This window comes from Rhinopithecus roxellana, chromosome 14, assembly GCF_007565055.1.
Source record: "Rhinopithecus roxellana isolate Shanxi Qingling chromosome 14, ASM756505v1, whole genome shotgun sequence".
Lineage (NCBI taxonomy): Eukaryota > Metazoa > Chordata > Mammalia > Primates > Cercopithecidae > Rhinopithecus > Rhinopithecus roxellana.
In genome coordinates this window covers 115,062,370-115,087,324 of record NC_044562.1, presented here as the reverse complement: position 1 = coordinate 115,087,324, position 24,955 = coordinate 115,062,370, and the positions used below count along the sequence as shown (strand labels likewise).

Genomic DNA, 24,955 nt, shown 5'->3' with positions numbered 1-24,955 from the left:
ATTTCAATTTCCTTTGAATGCATTCCTCTCCCTGCCTGACAGATGATAAGAAGTTATTACTCCACCTATCCTTTCTCCTGAACTCTTCTTTCAGTCAAGACAGTCTACTGTTTTGTGTTTGTAAGACTAAGGGAATGAGATGAGGGAAGTAAACTTTCATTTCAAAATAAGAAATGAGAGTCCTGCTACCAAGAACTATTTAACTGAGTTCAAAACTGGATACAAATTAACTTCAGAATATTTAAGAAACAATGTCAGGCCGGTGTGGTGGCTCACGCCTGTAATCACAACACTTTGGGAGGCCAAGGTGGGCAAATCATGAGGTCCAAGACGAGCCTGGCCAACATGGTGAAACCCTGTCTTTACTAAAAATACAAAAATTAGCCGGGCGTGGTGGCACGCACCCATAATCCCAGCTACTCCGGAGGCTGAGGCAGGGAAACTGCTTAAACCCAGGGTGGGGGTCGGGGAATGGTGGAGGTTGTGGTGAGCAGAGATGGTGCCACTGCACTCCAGCCTGGGCAACAGAGGAAGACGCCCTCACGGAAGGGGGCGGTTTCGGGGTGGGAAGAATGTTGAGTTCCTTCATGTTCTACAATTCTGAGATATTTAGTATCAACTGTAAAATGTCTACATATTAAATAAAACCGGTAATAAATCAAATAAAGATACTATTGAAATGTAAACAAAGTTGTTTCCTTAAAAAGTTTGGGTACTGAATTTAATAAAATTATTGAACTCCAAGAGGAATGAAAATTATAACATTTGGGTTGAAGTACTCAAAGTAAATGTGATTTAATAAAAGTAAAACGGAGGTAGCATTTTTTTCTGCCATGTGGCACACAATTGAATAGTTTTACTATCTTAGGTCATCAAAGACTATGAGCCTTCAAGATGCTTCCCACCTGGTAAGGACAGCTCGATGTGTTATGATTCAGTAAGTTCTGCATAAAGCTGATAAGGGTGACTATGGAGAACTGCTACTGAAAGGGATTGGAAGGAACAAGAACGTTTATCTCACTTTCATAACAGATTGGAGTCCACTCCCAACTCCTTCTTGGCACTTTTGGGCCTACATTAACAGTCGGTGAATAACAGAATTCACCTTTTAATTTCTAACACAGCAGGTTGCTCAATTTCACTGTACGCATTAACAATTTTAGCCTTATATGTGATTCTGTGTACAATTTTTAGTTCAACAAATACTGATGGCTTGAAAATGCCATCAAGTATATGCTTTTAATTTCATTAATTCTTTCACTCATTTATTTATTCAGCAAATATTTAACTGCACATCTAACCACATGCTGTAAGTACTGTACAAGGCAGTGAAATTCAAAGAATAAAAAAGTCCCTTCTCTCAGTAAACTTTGCCCAACAGAGGGCAAACAATCACAACTGAAGGTGAGTCAGTGCCACAATGAAAGTATGCACTGGACACAGGAGAGGTGGGGCAAACAGTGCCAAGAACAATGCTGAGAGAAGTCAGGAAAAGGCTCCTAAAGGTAATCCTGGAGGCAAGCTGTATTTTAACAAGTGAGGAAGTAAAAGGCTATGTGAAGACATAACAAAATAAGGCATAACTCAAAGAACTACAAACACCTCATTACTAATGTAGCTTAAAGCATGATGGGTTAAAGAAATTAGGAAGGAAAAGTGTATTGAGACTACATTCTGGGACTGTACTAGCTAATAAAAATACTAAAGTACCATGAGATGGAGCCCCTGCTCCCGAGGAGCTTACAGTGTGGAGGAGGAAAAAGACCCTCAAACAGTTCATTTCAATAAGGTTGGTGTCACAGTGGAAGAACATATAGGGAAACATGGCTGGACAGGCACAAAGGAGGGCCTTACACATCACACAAAGAAGTTAAATTTTATCCTACAGTCAACAGTCACTGAAAATTTTGAAATGGATAGTAATTACAATAGTGGCAGTGGATGACGGTTTGGAAGGTATAAAGACTAGGGCAATAAGGAGGCTTCTGCCAAAGCCCAGGCAAGTATGTGATGAACCTGAACAAGGCTACCCTACTGTGGCAATTTTACAATGTTTTTTTCTAGCCAAGTGAATGGGAATTCTCTCTAATCTATCATAAAAAGAAGAAAAGGAAAAATTCAGAGTGAAATTTTCTGAAACTCCTTAAAGGCATAGCAAAAAGTTACATTAAAAAAATTTTTTTAACTTTCCTTGAAAAAACTCAGTAACACCATGAGTTTAAAATTTAGTACAGATAATCTTAAGTCCAATAAGCAAATTGTGAAATATCAAATTGATGGAAAATTGTACATGCATTTTTAATGAGATACCATATATAAAAATCTGAGAAACTTAAAATACAACTAGAAACGCAGAATATTGTGTGTGCAGTAAGATACTGTATAGTATGCAGTATATACTGACAAGCTAAAAGAAAAAATGAAAGGTAATTTTCTATTATTTTTATTCTGTTTTTTACAATAATAGAATAAAATGAAATGAAAAAAACCAACACAAGATTTATTGTAGTCAGTGGGCCTGACCCACATGAGTTACACTCGATTTTTAGTTCTTGGTTTCCTAGAATGGTTTTTACAAACGGTCTTCCTGTCTAACTCCAATATTATCAAAATACAAAATAATTAATACTTTGGCTTAAGAGAGATCCTTAAAATTCCTACTATGAATAGTTATCTCCTTCCTGACTGATAGAGGTAAAGGCAAATTCAAAAAGCTAACGGGACTCAAAGTCAAAGAACACAGGAGAAAAAAAATAATTTTTGCATGTGTGTTTCTCTAGACTATTTCAGAGAAAAGAAATCGGTGGAAAACGGCTATACCACCAAAAGACTTTTTAAAGCCATTTTAAAACAATTCAGTCAACAAACACATCATTTATTGAGCATCTATAAGCCAAGCACTTTACTCTGAAGACACAACAGAAAATAAAATATGTAGTTCCTGCCCTCAAGGAGCTCACAGTCTAAAGGGAGAGAAAGAATGGTTACAACTAATTGCAATAAAGTATGGTGAGTTCTCTACCAGAAGTATGTAAAAGATACTATGATAAGCAAAGAAGACATGTAGAGTGAGAAAAGTCAAGGTGGCTTTCATAAGGGAGTTAAGTCTTTAATGACCTATAACAAGGGAAAAAAGACTTCAAAAGCATATGCAAGGAAATGTTAAATATGAAAGAAAGTGAATGTGGATAATTTTCATAGTCCCTATGGTACATAGAGTGAAGGGAAAAGCAAAAATAAATGAGATTAAAGGAGAAAGCAGGGAACAAATTACAAGGGACCTAATATTCATACTAGAGAATATGACTATTATTGAATTCTATCAAATCTAAACTGCCAAGACACAACATTACTATATGCACCATAAGAAACAAAAAAGCTTGATGTTTGAGTCTTAATATTAGAATAGAATACTACAGAATAAAGCTACATTACCAAAGGGCTATGCCCTCAGTGTAAGCTTAAAGAAATAAATTAGCCATGCAGAAAGGGAAAGCAAGGAATTTTGTATTTCTCAACTTGCCCTTAGGTAGAAAGGTGAAGCAAAAAATTCTTCCCTGAGAACTGAACCTTGAGCAGATCTGCGGCCTAAATTAAAGCTAACACTGTGGTTCAAAAACAAACAAACAGAACAAACGAGCAAAAACTTTAATGTGGTCTCCGGTTGGTAGTATCCCCAAATGCCTGGCAGAAACAAATGAAAATTCTCTTTAGAAGAACAAGACGTCAATCCTGAACAATAGCAATTTAAGATGCAATTTCACTGCAAAGATGAAAACAGTGCATCTTAGAATCAATGAAAAACACTCTATCTTATAGTCAGTCTTAAAGCTGGTCATGTTTCAGCATTACATGGGGAACTCTTTAAAAATACAAATCACCAGACTTCACACCCAGAGATTCTCATACAGGTAGGTTGTCAGACAGGTGGGTACTTCAGGTAGGCGGGATGTTGAGCCTTGGAATCTCTATTTTAATAAGCTATCCAACATTTCTTTTTTACACACCTGACAAGATAACAAGACACTAGCAACTGTCTGCGGAATCAGCTGAAAAATCCTACTCTAGAAGTTCTTTGTGGAGAGAAGCTAGATTAGAAGAGTACAGGGACAGGAGATACAGGACAGTAAATGTAACAGGAGACTGTTAAAAGTCTTCACGCTAGAGGTGGTGATCATTTAAATACTAATAGTGGGAGAAAAGTAAGAGTATTAAGGAGGCAAAACTACACAGAATTCTTTAATAAAAACTATATGAAAGTAAAGGCATTAGATCTAATTCTGAAAAATTCCAGAAGACTAACCCTACTCCTCGGCATTAGAGCCACTGGGCCTTTAAAAGTACATCTCGGGTGGGCGCGGTGGCTCACACCTGTAATCCCAGCACTTTGGGAGGCCGAGGTAGGCGGATCAACTGAGGTCAGGAGTTTGAGACCAGCCTGGCCAACATGGCAAAACCCCATCTCTACTAAAAATACAAAAATTAGCTGGGTGTGGTGGCACGCGCCTGTAATCCCAACTACTCAGGATGCTGAAGCAGGAGAATTGCTTAAACCCAGAAGGCAGATACTGCAGTGAGCCAAGATCACGCCACTGTACTCCAGCCTGGGTGACAGAGAGACTCTGTCTCAAAAAAAAAAAAAAAAAAGGGAAATCTCATCTGGGTATAGTAATCCACCACCTTTTAGCTGTGTAATAAAGTGTAAGTGCTATACAAAACCCTATACTACATAAATATCAAATGTTCCAAATGTTACTTAAAACTCAAAATGATTTCCAAATTCAGATGTAAGCAGAGAGGGATTTTATTCTTTAATGTTTAACACTTCTATTAATCAGTGTGTATGAATTTAAAAATTAGAATTTTTTTAGGCAAAAGAAAAGATTTCCACTGGTTGATAAATTTAAAGCACAAACAGAAAACAATGAATTAACAAACTTACGCTGAATATGAATGAACTGTTTTGGCTGTTTAAACTCTCCTTTGTACAAGCGATTGTAATAGTTGACGTTGCTCTCTGCCTCAGGAACAGGAATGACCATGCTCTCTTTTTTTTCTCTAAACACTTGCTGTGCTGAAATCGCTCGCTGTAAATGATGTTCCTGGAAAATGTAAAGTAGGCAACATAAGTTGTTTTGGTAATACTAATCAATGCATAATTTTATATAAAAGTTATTTTGTTTAATAATCACAAAGTGCTTTAAGAATGAATTATAAATAGTTCCTTTGCCAAAGACCTATACATACATTGCCATAATTCTGTCTTAATACTTGTGGCTCATACTGGTAACACCTCAGATTATTACAATTTTCGTAAGTAGAATTCTTTTTAAAAAAATTAAATATATATTCAGAAACTAGAATATAAAATTTCAATTACAAAAAAATAAATGTTTGCTAAATTAATTGAAGTGTTTGTCACCACTACCAGATGAAAGAAAAATTCCAAGTTACAAGAAATAAATTTATATCACAGATTTTAAGCATCTTCTGCATTTATGTACTTCAAACTTTAACAGTACAAAATTCTGAATAATTCAAAGAAAGATAAAATTACGTTCAACAAATTTTATTACTACCAGGGCAGAAAATATTTTTAAATAAAGGTTAAATGAACAGTTCCTATAACATATATCTAGTTTCTAATCACTTCATTATTTCCACAACTTATTGAAATAGCCTCCTAAATCGAATTTTCCCTCCTTCCTCCCTTGCCCCATGGTGGCCCATTCCCAATAAAGCAGTTTTACCTTTTGGAAGGTAAATCGTGTCATGTCACCCACCCCATAAAGGATTACTGATCTCCATCCTATTCAGAGTAAAGGTTAAAAAAATCACTCAACGGCTGGGCGCAGTGGCTCACACCTGTAATCCCAGCACTTTGGGAGGCCAAGACGGGTGGATCACGAGGTCAGGAGATCGAGACCATCGTGGCTAACACGGTGAAACCCTGTCTCTAGTAAAAATACAAAAAAATTAGCCGGGTGTAGTGGCGGGCGCCTGTAGTCCCAGCTACTCAGGAGGCTGAGGCAGGAGAACGCCGTGAATCCAGAAGGCGGAACTTGCAGAGAGCCGAGATCGCGCCACTGGACTCCAGTATGGGTCACTGAGCGAGACTCACTCAATGACCTACGAGACTCTGCATCTCTCTTATCTCATTTCCGACCTCTCTCCTCTACAATCTTTAATTCTGGCCACACTGATGTTGCTGTTTCTATATATCCAAATGATCTGCTTTCAAAATTGTTTCCAGTCTTATCTCAGCAGAGAGGCCTTCCGTGACTTTTTTTTTTTAATCTAAAAGAGTACTCCTCCTCTAGCACTCCTTCCCTGTTTTACTTTCCTTCATACCTTTCCTGTTTTACTTTCCTCCATACCACTATGCAACATCTAACAGAGTAAAGATCTCATTTGTTTACTGCCCATCTCCCCCTAGCATAAAGTAAGTTCCAAGAAGGAACTTGCTTGTTTTGTTAATTTCTTATCCCTAATGCCTAGTACAATGGCCAAAATATAGAAGCTGCTTAATATACATTAACTGAATGAATAAATGAAATCTTTACTGGATTCCTACTACATATCAGGCTATGCAAAATACACATAAAGAAACTGAGGCATAAGGATATTTCACAAGTTGTTGAAGGTGAAACAGCTCTAAGTAACAAAACAGAAATACAATCCAGGATATACATATATATGCAAAGCCAAATTCTTAATCCTAAGATATTACACCATTTTTTTTTGGAAGTTCTATAAAGTCCAAGAAATTAGAAGTTCTTAATTTCATTCAAGCCTTTAGGGTATGTGAAATGTTATTATACAAAAGGAATTAGTGCAGTGATCCAAAAAGAAAAGTTTCATTCAGCAAGACATAAATAAAATTAAACTGAAGGTCCATTCTATGCAAAATACACAGATTAGTTTGATTATAACCAGTACTTTAAAAGGAAGGTAAGATGATAGACGGGGATAGATATCAAATAATGAGAAAAGAATTACATTAATTTCATGATCTTCTGCCAGTAATTACTATTAAAGAAAGCAGAGAGACAGAGATATAAAAACAAATGGGAAAGAAAAGAAATACAATATGAGGAAGTGGGCTAACAAGTTTCTATGCCACAGACAAGTGAACAGTAAGCCAGGGCAGCTACTGGGACTCCTACAAGAAGCATCAAGTTTTGTCAGATCCAATCAAGTCATACCTGCTTTTCCCTAAATAATCATTTATACTACATCACAGTCAGTATCTCTTTGGCATTTTGTCAGACTAAGTTAAATCAAGAAAGCATAAGCATATTTAAGAAAAATGTCATGAAATTTAGCTAAGGAACAGAAGTCTAGGAATAACTAAGTAAACTTAAAAAGAAGCAGAAAATGTAGCATGAGAATGGAGACCTGCCTACTAGAAATCACAAAATATTATAAAGCCACATTTTCCACTCCTTTTTAAGCGCACTAAGTGCCACTCTAGTGAACACACAAATAATAATGAAGCAAAACAGCCTTATTGCTGAGGCAGAGAAAGTTTCAGTGGTCTGGAGAGAAAATCAAACCAGCCACAACATTCCCGTAAGCCAAAGCCTAATCCAGGGCAAGGCACTAACTAACTCTCTTCAATTCTATGAAGGCTAAGAGAGGTGAAAAAGCTACAGGAAAAAAGTTAGAAGATGGCAGAGACTGGCTCATGAGATTGAAGGCAAAAATCCATCTCCATAACATAAAAGCGCAAGGTGAGACAGCAAGTGCTGATGGAGAAGCATCAGCAAGTGATCCAGAAGATCTAGTGAAGATCAGTGATGAAGGTGGCTACACTGAACAATAGATTTGCAATGTAGGTGAAACAGCTTTACTGGAAGAAGCTGCCATGCAGGACTTTTATAGCTAGAGAGGAAAAGTCAATGCCTGGTTTCAAAGCTTCAAAGAATAGACTCACTCTCTTGTTAGGGGCCAATCAGCTGGTGATGTTAATTGCAGCCAATGCTCATTTACCATTCCAAAAATCCTAAGGCCCTCACGAATATGGTAAATCTACTCTGCCTGTGCTCTACAGGTTTACTAAATATTCTAAGCTAACTTAGATTATTTAAGTTATTTTATTACTTAATTACTAAATATGCTAAGCTAACTTCGAATATTTAAGTTATTTTTTTCCCCCAAGCAGTAGCTTCCATAGCAGTAGCTCTGGGGAAAAAATACATATATTTTTAAAAATACAACTACTCAACAATGTTTACGGTCACCCAAGAAGTCTGATGGTGATGAACAAGGAGATTAATGCTATTTTCATGCCTGCTAAGACAACATTCATTCTGCAGTCCATGGATAAAAAGTAATTTTGACTTCCAAGTTTGTATTTAAGAAATACATTTTGTAAGGCAATAGCTGCCACATATAGTGATTCCTCTGATGGATCTGAGCAAAGTAAACTGAAAACCTTCTGAAAAGGATTCACTATTCTAGATGTCATTAAGAACATTCATGATTCATAGAAAGAGGTCAAAATGCCCACATTAATAGGGGTTTCAAAGGAGGGAATTCTAATCCTCATGGATGACTTTGAGGAGTTCAAGACTTCAGTAAAGGAAGTAACTGAAGATGTAGTGGAAATGGCAAGAAAACTAGAATTAGAAGAAGAGCCTGTTCAGAATATGTGACTGAATTGTAGCAAATTCATAAAACTTGAACAGATGAGGAGTTGTTTCTTATTGATGAGCAAATAAGTGGTTTCTTGAGATGGAATTTACTGCAGGTGAAGATGCTGTGAACATTGCTGAACTGACAACAAAGGATTCGAACATTATGCAAAGTTGATAAGCAGCAGCAGGGTTTGAGAATGCAATTTTGAAAAAAGTTCCATGGGTAAAATGTTATCAAACAGCATCACGTGCTACAATAAATTCTTTCATGAAAGAGTCAACTGATGCAGCAAACTTCACTATTGTCTTACTATAAGAAACTTCCACAGCCACCTAACCTTTAGCAAACATTACCCTGATCAGTCTAGCCATTAACATCAAGGCAAGACCCTCCAACAGTAAAAAGATTGTGAATAACTGAAAGCTCAGATGACTGTTAGCAAGCATTTTTTAGCAATGGGGCATTTTAAAATTAAGGAACTATAAAAATAAAGTATAGTATAAACATAACTTTTATATGCACTGTGAAACCAAAATATTCATGTAACTTGCTTTGTTGTGATACTTGCTTTATTGTGGTGGCCTGGAACCAAACCTACAATATCTGTATATATCTAAACACGTTAAGTAAAACCATAGACAGAAGAAAACAAAGGGAAATATCTTTCTGCTATAAGAGCAGAGAACTTCTTCAGAAGTACGAACAATAAAGCAAAAAAAAAAAAAAACTCAATGAAATCTATTACATTAAAATTAAAAATTTTTGTTCAATAAAGGACACCATGGACAAAGTTAATAAATTTATGACAAAAGGGTATGTTATTTTAAATGTCTGAAACCTATAAATGATTACTATCTAGAAATATAAGAAACTCCTGCAAATTAACAGGAAAAGTAACCCTAACAGAATGGGTAAAAGATACAAATAGGCAATTTACAGAAGAGAAACCCAAAAGGCTAACAAGTATGTGAAGAGATGTGCAAATTCATTAATAATCAGAAAAACACAAGTTTAAAAAATTTTATGAGATGATTTATACTGATTAAGCTGGCAAAAATAAAAAACTAAAATAATGCCAAGTGTTGGCAAGGATATGAGGATACAAATTCCTGCATGCATGACTATGGAAGCACAGACTTTCTACCACTCCAGAGAGCAACGTGATTAATTACTCAAGCTGAATCTGCATAATCTATGAACTAGCAACTCCTGTCTTGAAATATATAACCCCAAGAAAACCTCACACAGGTATGTAAGTAGGTATATTCACTGAAATGATACCTGCTGTGGAGGAAAATCTGGGGCAATGTGGGTATCTATGAGTGGGAGAGTAGGGAAGTAAAATGTGGTAGATGCTCACCATGAATATTACAAAACAGTTGGTATCAACAGTCCAGATGCATATACAATGTGATGCAGCTTAGAAGCACTGTTAGATGTAGAAGAATGAAGCTGGATCCTCAGCTTTCACCTTATACAAAAACCAACTGACCTGAAACCATAAAAATTCTAGAACATAACATCGGAAAAACTCTTCTAGACATTGGCTTAGGCAAAGAGTTCATGACCAAGAACCTAAACGCAAATGCAACAAAGATAAATCGATGGGACCTAATTAAACTAAAAAGATTCTGCACAGCAAAAGAAATAATCAGCGGGGTACAGACAACCCACAGAGTGGGAGAAAATATTTGCAAACTGTGCATTCAACAAAGAACTAATATTCAGAATCTACAAGGAACTCAAACAAGTCAGCAAGAAAAAAAACAAATAATCCCATCAAAAAGTGGGCAAAGGACATGAATGGACAATTGTCAAAAGAAGATATACAAATGGCCAACAAACAATGAAAAAATGCTCAACATCACTAATTGTCAGGGAAACGCAAATCAAAACTGCAATGAGATACCACCTTACTCTGCAAGAACGGCCGTTAATTTAAAAATTAAAAAGCAATGATGTTGGTGTAGGTGTGGTAAAAACGAACACTTTTACACTGCTGGTGGGAATGTAAACTAGTACAACCTTTATGAAAAAACAGTATGGAGATTGGTTAAAGAACTAAAATTAGATTTGATCCAGTAATCCCACTACTAGGTATCTACCCAAAGGAAAAGAAGTCATTATATGAAACTTGCACACATGTTTATAGCAGTACAATTCTCAATTGCAAAAATATGAAACCAGCCTAAATGCTCATCAACTAACGAGTGAATGTGGTGTATATATACCATGGAATACTACTCAGGCATAAAAAGGAATGAAATAATCACATTCGCAGCAACCTGGATGGAGCTGAAGACCATTATTCTAAATGAAGTAACTCAGGAATGGAAAACCAAACATCACATATTATTACTTATAAGTGGGAGCTAAGCTATGAGGACACAAAGGCATAAGAATGATACAATGGGCCAGGTGTGGTGGCTCACAGCTGTAATCCCAGCACTTTGGGAGGCTGAGGCGGGTGGATCACCAGATCAGGAGATTGAGACAATCCTGGCTAACATGGTGAAACCCCATCTCTACCAAAATTACAAAAATTAGCCGGCAGTGTTGATGCATGCCTGTAGTCCCAGCTACTTGGGAGGCTGAGGCAGGAGAATCGCTTGAACCCGGGAGGCAGAGGCTGCAGTGAGCCGAGATCACGCCACTGCACTCCAGCTTGGGCAACACAGCGAGACTCCATCTCAAAAAAAAAAAAAAAAAAAAAAAAAAAGAATGATATAATGGACTTTGGAGACTCAGCAGGAAGGATGAGAGGTGATTGGGGGATAAAAGACTAGACACTGGGTACAATGTACATTGCTCAGGTGATGGGTGTACCAAAATCTCAGAAATCACCACTAAAGAACTTTTCCAAGCAACCAAACACCACCTGTTTCCCCAAAGCTATTGAAATAAAAAAAAATTTTTTTTAAGATCCTTGTGATATATTTTGTGAATGAGGAAAAAAAAGCAGTGTTAATTCAGAAAACTCATAAGAAACAGAATCAGATATAACATGTGATTTCTATAAATTAAAAGGAAATGTACATAAAACAGTACAGATTTTGCCAGAAGAGACACATTAAACATATTAGTTGGTTGCCTGAGAGGGTAGAGAGGAGAATGGGAGTAGCAAAGAGAGAGAGAACAGAATAAATAAATGAAACCAGAGAGGGGTCTTGCAATACCCTTTCAAATTCAGGCCGTATTGGAATGCAGTGTCAGAGACAAAACAAGATTGGTCATATGTGATTAACTGCAGAAGACGAACACACAGAGATTCATTATACTATTTTCTCTACTTTTGTGTATGTTTAATAATTCCATAATAAAAATGACAATAGAGTGAGAGGAGGGGAGGAGAGGAAAACAGAAGGCTCTTTTAGAAACCAATGGTAACAATCTACCATAAACTGAGGTATACGAATAACTCGACTCTCTGCAACTTTCTTCCAAAAAAAAAAAAAAAACAACAACTTTATACAATAATAAGATTATGTATTAGAGAGTTTTCAAAACATATTGTTTTAAAACTGAACAAGGGTTTCGGTGTGCACTCAACACACCCCAGTAACCACAGATCAAAAACACAACTAACTCATTAATTAGTGGAGATAAAGGCTTATGAATACTGGTAATAATTTTATAAACATAAAATGACAAGACAGAGAGGATGTGGAGAAATAGGAACATTTTTACACTGTTGGTGGGACTGTAAACTAGTTCAACCATTGTGGAAGACAGTGTGGCAATTCCTCAAGGATCTAGAACTAGAAATACCATTTGACCCAGCAATCCCATTACTGTGTATATACCCAAAGGATTATAAATCATGCTACTATAAAGACACATGCACATGTATGTTTACTGCGGCACTATTCACAGTAGCAAAGACCTGGAACCAACCCAAATGTCCATCAATGATAGACTGGATTAAGAAAATGTGGCACATATACACCATAGAATACTATGCAGCCATAAAAAAGGATGAGTTCATGTCCTTTGCAGGGACATGGATGAAGCTGGAAACCATCATTCTGAGCAAACTCACAAGGACAAAAAACCAAACACCGCATGTTCTCACTCATAGGTGGGAATTGAACAATGAGAACACTTGGACACAAGACAGGGAAAATCACACCCTGGGGCCTGTCGTGGGGTAGGGGGAGGGACAGCATTAGGAGAAATACCCAATGTAAATGACAAGTTAATGGGTGCAGCACACCAACATGGCACATGTATACATATGTAACAAACCTGCATGTTGTGCACATGTACCCTAGAACTTAAAGTATAATGAAAGAAAGAGAGAAAGAAAAGAAAAGAAAAGAAAAGAAAAGAAAAGAAAAGAAAAGAAAAGAAAAGAAAAGAAACGAAACGAAACCTAACCCGTCATTTTACCCCATGTTTTTCAAACTGCACCCACTAACAGGTCAGTCAGCAACTTTTTTAAAAGAAAAGACAAAAAATCAGAGAGTACTGAATGTAGAAAGTTATTTCAGTCATATATGTTTGTAAAATGTTTTTTATTGTCGATCACAGTCAAATTTTTTTAAGAAAATCCGGCCGGGCATGGTGGCTCACACCTGTAATCCCAGTACTTTGGTAGGCCGAGGCAGGTGGATCACTTGAGGTCAGGAGTTCGAGACCAGCCTGGCCAACATAGCAAAACCCCGTTTCTACTAAAAATACAAAACTTATGGCCGGGCGCGGTGGCTCAAGCCTGTAATCCCAGCACTTTGGGAGGCCGAGACGGGCGGATCACGAGGTCAGGAGATCGAGACCATCCTGGCTAACACGGTGAAACCCCGTCTCTACTAAAAAAATACAAAAAACTAGCCGGGCGACGTGGCGGCGCCTGTAGTCCCAGCTACCCGGGAGGCTGAGACAGGAGAATGGCGTGAACCCGGGAGGCGGAGCTCGCAGTGAGCTGAGATCCGGCCATAGCACTCCAGCCTGGGTGACAGAGCGAGACTCCGTCTCAAAAAAAAAAAAAAAAAAAAGAAAACCCTAATATATTCAAACTACTCATTTGTGTTTTGATAAGGTCTTATTGCCTGTAACAAAATTAAACAAATGTAGCCTCTGAGAGGTTTGTAAACTCTGAAACAGCAACATGAATTACTATTTCTCCTACCTGCCACTCTCCACACAGCCTCCTCCCTCAATAACAATCCCCTACTTCTCCTAAATAAACCCTTCTGTTCCACATTTAAAATGTCACTTCTTCAGTGAAACCTGACTACCCTCTAAGTGGAAAAAAAAAATCCCTTTTATCAGTTCTCAGAAACAAACACCTTTCCAGCGTAGGCTAAGACATGGACCTTCACATCTGTTTCTGTAACCACGTGATTTCTGCCTTCTTCTTCCACTGGACTGTGGGGCAAGACAGTGTGTCTGTTTTGCATACACCACTTTGTCCCCGATGCCTGGCACACCCTAAGCTCATGGAGCTTCTACATTGTACTAAAGAAAAAGGTAGGCTGCCCACCATCTATAGGATAAAGTCTCATTTTTTGAGCTTGACAAACATGTCTCATCTGAACTAGTGCAACCCATTATTCCAGGACCATATCCCTCCCAAACATTCTTGTCTAGAATTACAGCAAACTTCTTGCTATTCCCCAGTAACAGCATACTGTTTTATGCTTTTGTTTATTTATATACTGGTCCTCTCTGAATACAACTTCTACTTCCTATTCCCTGAGTTCACACACATCTTCTCACTCACTATGTCTAGTCTTCAAATTCACGAAAATCTCCAGCTTCTCGACCTTTCAATTTTCCTCATCAGATTCCCTTACAGCTCTCACTTCTTCACTCATGTCTAGAATACATGGTTCATATGACTCATCTTACCTCAATGCCATCAATTTCTCTGTCAATTTCATTCTACGTTTATAGTGACGAAGTTGGCTCAATAAATATTTCAGGGTCCTTAAGCACCACAGAGGCTTTCTAAGTGAACATTTTTCAACCTCCAAACGAAATGAATATCCAGCCTCAAGATACAGAAGTGCACTAGAGTAAAAGACACTAGATGGCTGAATATGCTACAATGCATGAATTAAAAATTATTTATCAGTAGGCATCATTTCTATATGCTTGGGAACACCTATTAAACACTGGATATTATCCTGTTATTGAGAACGTTGAATGAGAAACAGTCTCTGCCATTAAGAAACTTATCTAGTCAGAGAGAGAGATTGAAGTATGCAATCATGTTTGAACTTGACAAGCATGTCCAATCTCAACTAGTCAAACCACTCATCTTGGAAGGTTAGGGAAAGATGCCCAAAGAAAGTAAAATCTAAACTGTGACTTTTAGAATCAACAGGGATTTAGCAGGGCAAAAGAGGAAATAAACAAATAAGCGAGGCAGAGAAAACATTATGTCCAAAATGAACAAAGGTCCAGAAATAGTAAAAAATAAAAAATAAAAAGGCAAGTAGTTGAAAAAAGGGCTTCCAGTGCCAGGCAGAAATACGTTTTTCTTAATAGGGCAGAATTCCAAGTTGGAGCACCAAATACATTTTCCCATTCAAGTATTACTACAAATTTAGTGAGAATCTATTAGTAGCAAAAACGTTTGCCAGGAGCAGTGGCTTATATCTATAATACCAACACTTTGGGAGGCAAGGCAGGAGGATCGCTTGAGCTTAGGAGATCGAGACCATCCTGGGCAACATGGTGAGACCTCGTCTCCATAAAAAAATTAAAAATTAGCTGGATGTGGTGGCTCACATCTGAGGTCCTAGTTACTTGGGAGGTTGAGACAAGAGGATCATTTGAGCACAGAAATGGGAGGCTGCAGTGAGCTGTGACTGCACCACTGCACTCCAGCCTGGGAGATATAGCAAGACCCTTTCTCTCAAAAAACAAACTTTTGCACCAAGACGGTGAGATTCACACACCTACAACAACAAACGACATCAAGGAACTAGGAAGCCAAGCCTGGAATCAGTAATTCCTAACGATTTAAGCCCATGTTTTCCTATACTTTTCTCACATCTCACCTTGCTGATCACAGAAAGTGATGAAATATACAATGTCACCTTGCAGTTATGTAATGTTTTACGTTTCTCAGACAGCCTCTGCAATCGTGTGCTTATTAGGTCCTCACAATCTTGGGATGTATTGGTAGATATTTATATTGTTTTATAAATGAGACTCAAGAAACAAGTGATTTGCTCTTAGTTATGGCATCATTTTACAAGAGAATCAAATTTAAAGACTCTGATTCCAGGGTTCTTTAACTACTCCACCCTTACCAGAGAAGTGTTAAAGATGAAAAACCCATCCTGGTAATGCTGATGATCTACAGATACGGGTAATAAGAAGAAACTGAGCTAAATGGCAGCATATTTATTTAAAAAGATTCTTTGGATACATACTTCACTTTCCCCAAAGTACAAAACATTTTTAGATACTATCCAATTATCAAAATATATATTTAATATATGAGGATTCAATATTATTTTGTTTTAGTGACAGGGTCTCACGCTATCACCCAGGCTGGGGTGCAGTGGCATGATCATAGTGCATTGTAACCTCAAATTCCTAGGCTCGAGTGGTCTTCCCGCCTTAGCCAGGTGCATACCACCACACCTAGATAATTTTAAACATTTTTTAAAGATGGAGTCTCACTATATTGCCCAAGTTGGTCTTGAACTCCTGGCCTTAAGCAATTAGCCCGCCTCAGCTTCCCAAAGTGTTGGGATTACAAGCATGAGCCAGCATGCTGGCCTTATTTTATTTTAATTTTATAAATGAGAACATTTTTAAACAGATCACAGATGACTCTCTTCTTGTTAACAGAGTTGGCAGATGACGGGGCTGAAGTCAGAAATGAAGGAGCCAGATCAAGACATCCTCCCTCAATTTAACTTGTAGACCAAATTTAGCTCTAAAAATAAATCTCATCTTCATTTCTTTCACCAGATTATGAGACAGTCTCTCAAACCAAAAAAAACAAAAAACAAAAAACAACAACAACAACAACAAGAAAATACAGTAATATCATTTCTAGAGGACTGTGCTTCGTATAATAAACATAACTAGTTGTAAACACATAGAATCCTGGAAGTAGGTACCAGAGTTTTGGTTTGTCTTTTTTGGGGAAAGAGTAGACAGAGGTAATATCAATTCCTTGTTACATCATTACATGCTGCATTATATGGTAGGTTACTAGGCTTTTAAAAATAACTAAAACTCAAGCACAGGCACTACTTGATTTTCTTTCCTTTAAAAAGATACCCCCCCTTTGACCCACCAACTCTATTTATGGAATTCACCCCCCCAAAAAAAGTGGGTAATAATGGCTGTATAAAAATGGTCATCATGGCACTGTTTATAAGACAAAAAGACAGAGACAGAGAGCACCTAAATGTCAATAAACAGGGAATTACTTACGTAAATCACACTATGCACCTAAGATTGAACTCTTGCTTAGGCAGCAGTAAAAAAACAACATAACTTAGATCTCTACTTAAAAAAATAACTAGGATATGAAGTAAACAAGCAGGTTATAAAATAACATGAGCAAATATAAATAAATATATATGCAGAGAAAGGAGCCTAGTGAATAGAATATACCACAAAATGCTAACTCATCAGTGACTGTTGTTTTTTTCTGTGTGCCCTTTGTATTTTCTAAATCTTCTATAGTAAATCTGTATTACTTTTGTTTTTTATGTTGTAAAAATATTGCATTTTAATTGAAACATCTCTCCACCAAGATACACAAAATCATTTCTTATAGCTACTTTGACATTCTGAAAAATCTTTTTGAAACCTACTATAATTATGCTTAAGCATTTTTCTGAGTTTCTGTAAAGACATTATACACTTTCTACTTTTTATTTTCCCCTGAAAACATGAAATTACATGGTAAATAAAGCAGACTTAAAAAAAAAAACTAAGTAATTCATGATTTTTAGTCATACACAATGAGCACCAAGATGCAGAGAAGAAGTATGTTGTTGCATTTGTTGTTGTTTTTCTTTTGGGGACGAATGAACTAAGGTTCTATGGCCACACTGGTAGAAACCAACAAGAATGAAATTTGAATCCTTACTTGTCGGGCGCTTTTCCATCTTACCAAGTTCATGCCCCAACTTACTTGCTTTCAGGATTTATCCACTGAATTAGGATACATACAGAGCCAAAGATTATTCATTGCTATTTTAAAACTCCCAACTAAAGATAGCTGACTGAATGCCTATACTTATATACTCTACCACCTTATAATGTAAACTTATTAGTAATGGACTAAAAAACGTATAAAGCCACAATCACAAAGAGAATGAGATAAGCCATCAGCACAAGAGTGCAGCAAAATTCTGGGAAACTAAAATTGAAAAGAGCAGGAGAAATGGAAGAAAAAGAAAAAAAATCTCAGAAATAAAGACTACAATTATTAGAAGCCCAATGAAAATTATATCCCAAAAAAACCTATAAGTGTGCTGTATAATACTGGGCCCATCTGTCCCACAGAAAACCAGGGATGATAGGGATTTACGAACACCAGCTAGAAAGAGCTAGAATGAGAAAAGCACTTCCTTGCCTACTTGTTGAAAGCCCATCATTCTACACAGATAGAAAAGGGTGCCACTGAACTAAGAATGTTGTGAATACCTCAAATCCAAAAAAACATGAACAGAAGAAAATTTAATAAATCTATTCAATTATCTTAAAACGAGAAGACAAGATTCAGCTATACCTCTACTGATGAACAACTCTTATTCTGGGGAGGGGAGAAAAAAAATGTTCAAGAAGAATGCTCCAAACCTAATATACTCAAAAGTAGCATTTAGGGATATGAAAATTAAAAAATCACCTGAAATATGAAAATCTCCAAAAATAAGAACATAAAAGGCAGGGGTAGGAAGACCTAGAAAGAAATTTGAAGAGTTGATTAAACTCATGAATGGAAGAAAAAGAAAAAACTCAAAAATAAAGACCACAATTATTAGAAGCCCCATGAAAATTATATCCCAAAAAACCTTTAAGTGTGCTGTATAAAGCTGGTCAAATACCCAGTTGAATGAAAATTAGATAAAGAGAAATAAAATGAGTAAGACAGAAGGTGGCAAGCAGAATGTACAACAGGCAAAGAAGGAATGACAGTCATATAATTAGAGTTCCTAAAGAACAAAACAATGCAACAGAACTAATATTCAAAACTATATTCCAGAAAACCTTCTAGGAACAAAAGACTACGAAGTTACATACCAGTGAAGGGAGCAAGATGGAGGATGAGTAAGCCCCATACCTCATTCCCACACAAACATACCGACTGCACAATATACAGTCCAAAAAGCCTTGAGAAAGCCAGAAAGCAGTTCAGAAATGGTAGTACCCCAGGCAAGCTCAAAGCCAAGAACATGTGCATTGAAATGGGTTTAAAAGGCCATAAGCCCTTCCCCAAAGCCAGCACACATCAACACTATTGGGAGAAAAAGCACAACTTATGGCTTCTTCCTCAGGAGAGAAAGAGATGAGTGAAACTTATGTCCAACATTCTGGCTTTTCAGGAGTCTGCCTGATGGACTGGTATGCTTTGGATACCTGGGGTCCAAACAGAATTGGGCTCAGCAACATTGTGCAGCACCAGAGAACCTGTGCAGCACCAGAGAACCTGTGCAGCACCGGAGAACAGCAGGTAGAAGACAGCACAACTTGGTATGATGAGGAGAAAGTGTCCAGTTTATGGCTTTTCCCTCTGGAAGGAAATGGAAGAGTGGAAAATGCATCCAATATTCTGACCATCTGATTTGGAATGTAGAAGGGACTAATTCTGTCTTCCTGACTTGAAGTACTGACTTAACCAACATACTTTGGAAACCTGGAGACTGTAGAGAACAAAAGAACTCAGTGGCTTGCTGCAGCACCAGAGAATCTGCAGTATCACACACACAGACAAGAGGGAGCAAGAGAGTACAAACACCTGAAAAAGAAACTAGCAAACCTCTCTAATTGGGAAATTACATGTACAAGTACAACAAAGATGCATCTCCAGAATCTCTAGCTGGACTGATTTGCAAAGGTCTTCTCTTAGACAAAACCAGTTTGTAAAGACTGGAAGAGATGCCTGTTTTTTCAAAAGTCATGGCAAAAAATAAGGCACATAAAGAAGCAAGCAAACAGCCCAATAAAGCAAGAAACTAAATCAAGAAAACAACCTAAAAGAAGATCTATGAATTATCTAACAAAAAATTCAAAATAACTGTCACAAAGAGGATCAATGTACTACACGAGAACAATGACAGACAAGTAAATAAAATCAGAAAGTCAGGCATGGTGGCTCACACCTGTGGGTGTGGGAGGCTGAGGCCAGCAGATCACTTGAGGTCAGGAGTTCGAGACCAGCCTGACCAACACAGCAAAACCCCATCTCTACTGAAAATACAAAAATATTAGACGGGCGTGGTGATGCGCGCTTGTCATCCCAGATATTTGGGAGGCTGAGGCATGAGAATCACTTGAACCCGAAAGGCAGAGGCTGCAGTGAGCTGAGATCACACCACTGCACTCCACTCTGGGTAACAGAGTGAGACTCCGTCTCAATAAATAAATAAATCAGAAAAATGATTAATGTAAAATGAGAATAAACAAAGACATAGATTAGTTTTTTTTTTTTTAAGTACAATTTCCATTTTATTTTTCTCCAGAGAATAGTCTGTCTCAGTCTTTAAGGATTCAGCTCCTTACATGGGCTTTGGTGGGGGACGTCAGGCAGCACCCGCAGGTCTAAATCGGGGAGGGGGTGTTCGGTCCTTGCCGGCTTCACGAGATCGATTCCTGACTACTTTGCTGTGAATTGCACAACTCACACAGTAATGTAGCTTCACATACAGCTTGGGAAGCACACAGGCATCAAAGACGCTCACTTCAGAAATGTCCCTGACTGCTGCGGCCTCCACTATGTTTCGAATGACGAATTTCTTTTTTTTTTTTCCAGGCGGAGTCTCGCTCTGTCGCCCGGACTGGAGTGCAGTGGCCAGATCTCAGCTCACTGCAAGCTCCGCCTCCTGGGTTTACACCATTCTCCTGCCTCAGCCTCCCGAGTAGCTGGGACTACAGGCGCCCGCCACCTCGCCCGGCTAGTTTTTTTTTTTTTTGTATTTTTTTTAGTAGAGACGGGGTTTCACCGTGTTAGCCAGGATGGTCTCGATCTCCTGACCTAGTGATCCGCCCGTCTCAGCCTCCCAAAGTGCTGGGATTACAGGCTTGAGCCACCACGCCCGGCTCGAATGACGAATTTAATGGCCTTGTCCTTGGGCACGCATCGGGCACAGTTAGTGCAGTGAATAGGCTGCACATGGCCGCGGCCCTTTTTGGCACGACCGTTGTTCCTTCTTTTCTTTGTCATCTTGGACGTACGGACCGAAGAGAGCAACATAGATTAGTTTTTAAAAGATCCAACAGAACTTCTAAAGTTGAAGAATATAACTTAATTGGAAACATTACTAGAGAGGTTCAACAGCAGGCTTGATCAAACAGAGCAAATTGTCAGTGCATTCAAAGACAAGTCTTTTGAAATTTTTGAGTCAGAGGAATATAAAGAATGAAGAAACATGAAGAAAGCCTAAGGGACTTATGGGATACAATCAAGTGGACCAATATACACATTACAGGAGCTTAAGAAGGAGGTTAGAGAGAGAACGGACAGAGAGCTTGTTTGAATAAATAATAGCCAAAAATTTCCCAAATCCAATAAAGGAAATGGACATCCAAATTCAGGAAGCCCAAAGGACTCCAACTAGAACAGCCCAACAACACACACACACTGAGATACATTATAATAGTTACAATCAAGTTGTCAAAAGTCAAAGACAGAGAATCTTGAAAGTAAGAGAAAAACAACTTGTCATGTACAAGGGAGAGCTCATAATCAGTGCCTTTCTCAGCAGAAACGCTACAGTTCAGGAAACAGGATAATATATCCAAAGGGCTGAGAGAAAAAACTGCCAGAAAAGAATGATGTATCTGACAAAATGTCCTTCAAAAATGAAAGACAAATAAAAACCTCCCAGATAAGTGAAAACTGAGGGAGTTCATTGCTACTGACCCTTCCTATAAAAATTGCTAAAGGGATTCCTTCAAGTTGAAACAAAAGGATGCTAGACAACAAGAAACCATGCAAAAATATAAAACCTAGGTAAATATATAGGCAAATAGAGAACCTATACTACTATAATGGTGGTATGCAAATTATTTAAATTTAACACAAAAAAATGTAATTTTGACACTATAATATTAAGTGGTGGTGAGCAAAAGGCATAGTTTTTGTGTACGAAAATAAATTGCTTTTAAGTTTTTAGACTGTTACCACTGTAAGATGTTTTATGTAATCCCCATGATAATCACACCACAACTACCTTCAAGAAAATTAAGAAAGAAAAATATGTCACTATAAAAAAAAATCAATGAAGCACAAAGGAAGTCAGCATGTGAGACACAGAGTAGATGAATGGAGTGAAAAACAAAACGACTCCGAGCACGTGCTATCTATAAGAGATTCACTTTAGACATAAGGACAAACATAGTGAAAAGATGGAAAAAGATATTCCACGTAAATGGTAACCAAAAGAAAGCAGAGATGTCCATACTTCTATCAGACAAAAAAGACTTTAGTCAAAAACCATCAAAAGACATAAAGACACATCAAGACAAATGAGTTAATTCACCAGTAGCATATAACAATTATAAGACTTACTTTTAACTACTTCTTATAATTAAGAAGACTGAGTCAGTAATCAAAAAACCTCTCAACAAAGAAAAGCCTAGGACCAGACGGCTTCACTGGAGAATTTTACCAAACATTTCAAGAAGGATGGACACAAATCCTTCTCAAACTCAAAGATACTTTAAGAAAACTGTAAGCCAATATCCCATACATATTCAGGCACATCAACAAATGTGAATGGATTTAACTCACCTACTAAAACAAAAAGGTTTTCAATTTGGCTTGTAACCTAAGGCTCAACTATACACTGTATATAAAAAAAACTTCCTCAAAATGAAAATAATGCAACTAAAAATGCGAGGAGGAAGAGGAAAAAACAGAATAAGCTGAATTTTTGTGAGCTTACTCAAAGACGGTTAAGAAAGGGTAAAAACAAAGGGATGGACAAAGTTTACCAGGTAAATGGAGACAATAAGAAATGCAAGCAAATCCTAATACAAGACAAGTAGAATTCAAGCTAAACAAAATTAAATATGACCATAGAAAAGATGACTTTTTGGGGGGTATGGTACGGGGTCTTGCTCTGTTGCCCAGGCTGGAATGCAGTGGCATAATCTCAGCTCGCTGAAACCTCCACCTCCCAGGTTCAGGCAATTCTCCTGCCGCAGCCTCCTGAGCAGCTGGGATTACAGGTGTGCACCACCACGCCTGACTAATTTTTATATTTTTAGTAGAGACAGGGTTTCACCATGTTGGCCACACCAGTCTCGAACGCCTCATCTCAAGTGATCCACCTGCCTCGGCTTCCCAAAGTGCTGGGATTACAGGCATGAGCCATCATGCCCAGCCAAAAAGATGACTTTTTAATGCTACCAAAAAAAAAAAAATCACAATTCACAACAGAGATTTAGCATTTATGATTATTGTTATAGCAGGTAAAGTAGCAAACATTTTATGAAGCAAAAGCTACCAGATATCCAAGTACCAATAGATAAAAACACACTAATAATAGCAAACTTTAATATACCACTATCAGCATAAAACAAATCAAGTGAACAGCTAAGCAACTTAATAAGGTTGATCTTACACCTATATATCAGACTTTATGCCCAAATGGCCCCTTCTTCCCAAGTACCCAAGAAACCATCATAAAAATTATTCATGTATTAGTTAAGAATAAGAAAGAATAGGGGCTGGGTGCAATGGCTCACACCATAATCCCAGCACTTTCAGAAGCTGAGGAAGGAAGACTGCTTAGTCTAGGAGTTCAAGATAAGCCTGGGAAACACACTGATGTCTAGTCTCTACAAAAAATCAACAAAAATAGGTGGCACATGCCTGTAGTCCCAGCTACTTGGGAGGCTGATGTGGGAGGATTGCTTGAGCCTGGAAGTTGAGGCTGTAGAAATCTTGCCACTGTACTCTAGCCTGGGCAGCAGAGTGAGACCGAGGGGAGGGGAGAGGACAGAGAGGAGGAGAGAGAAGAGACAAGGGAGAGGAGAGGAGGGGAAATTTTTCTAAGCATACCCTTTGTAAAGTCCCAAATTTTAGAACCACGTTTGACATGCTCAAAAAATAAAAATTAAAATCAACAGGGATGTGGAAGAAAGAACTCAACAGGGAATACAAAAAGAAACAGAAAATAAACCCTATCTTATAAATGAACCCGTATTAATGGGTAAGAGGTTTCTTTTGGGGCTGATAGAAATGTTCTGAAACAAAATAGTGATAATGGTTGTACAACACTGTGAATATACTAAAAAACACTTACTTGTATACTTTAAAATATAGAATTTTACATTATATGAATTGTTTTTCAATTTTAAAACTACAAAAAAAAAAAAAAAAGAGTAACAGGGACCAAATTCACCCTTCCACCTGATGCAACCAACAAAATACCCTGACAAAGTAATAAAACAATGGGTTTTAAGACAATGGACATCAGGCAATGAAGGCCAGTAATCTTTATGGCTGCCTCAGTAGTTAGTTCCCAGAGTACGGAGCAAGAGAATAAACTGAGGCAGAAGGCATCATGAAGCTCAGTAGACTTCATGAGTTGAGACAGAGTTCAGAAGACCAAGACAGCTAAGGTTCACAGGACAGAGTACCAAAGAGAAAAAGAACTGCCTGGAGAAAGAACCCAGGAGCGCTAAAGAGGGTTCCCTGGAGTATTTAGTAGTATACTGATCAGCACAGCTGTGTGAAGAAACTACCTGAGGCTGGAGAAACAACCATCCAAAAGAGTTTGAGGGAACACAATGCCTGTTCCTAACAAGACTGAAAAACCTCAAAATTTAAAGGGCACTGGATAGAGTACTCAGCAAAAAATACTGATTCAGTAGTGGAGAATAATTAACCCAAGAATGACCAGTGCTTCAGACTCCCTAACAAATTAAAAGAGCAAAACCCAAAGGTATCAAACTATTTACAAGTAACTTTACAAATTTTGAGGTTTTTCCAGTCTTGCTAGGAACAGGCACTAGTCCCTCAAACTCTTTCGGATGACTGTTTTGGTGCCAACACAGCACACTGCAGCCTCGATCTCCTGGGCTCAAGTGATTCTCCTGCCTCAGCCTCATGAGTAACTGCGACCACAGGTTTGCACCATCACACCTGGCTAATTTTCAAAATTTCTCT

The 24,955-nt window shown here is 37.8% G+C and overlaps 2 protein-coding genes across 3 annotated transcripts in view; both read right to left on the bottom strand.

Annotated features, from left to right (window-relative positions):
* Positions 1–24,955, bottom strand: part of EPC2 (enhancer of polycomb homolog 2) — a 153,956-nt gene that overhangs the window by 104,752 nt on the left and 24,249 nt on the right. For both annotated transcript variants that reach the window (XM_010358051.2, XM_030916585.1), the window contains exon 2: positions 4,943–5,102. In XM_010358051.2, coding sequence (XP_010356353.1) covers positions 4,943–5,102 — 160 coding nt within the window. The remainder of the gene's footprint in view (positions 1–4,942; positions 5,103–24,955) is intronic.
* On the bottom strand, positions 20,319–21,248 carry LOC115893227 (40S ribosomal protein S26-like). The gene is made up of 2 exons (XM_030916586.1): positions 20,892–21,248; positions 20,319–20,574 (listed from the first exon to the last, which is right to left on the bottom strand). Exons 1-2 carry the CDS (start codon positions 21,029–21,031, stop codon positions 20,361–20,363), a joined length of 354 nt encoding a protein of 117 aa, XP_030772446.1. The 5' UTR covers positions 21,032–21,248; the 3' UTR covers positions 20,319–20,360.

Coding starts and splice junctions, on each gene's coding strand:
- LOC115893227 (XM_030916586.1), bottom strand. CDS start 21,031: ATGTTGCTCTCTTCGGTCCGTACGTCCAAGATGACAAAGAAAAGAAGG. Junction 20,575..20,891: donor CCCAAGGACAAGGCCATTAA/ATTCGTCATTCG, acceptor AAAAAAAAAAAA/GAAATTCGTCATTCGAAACA.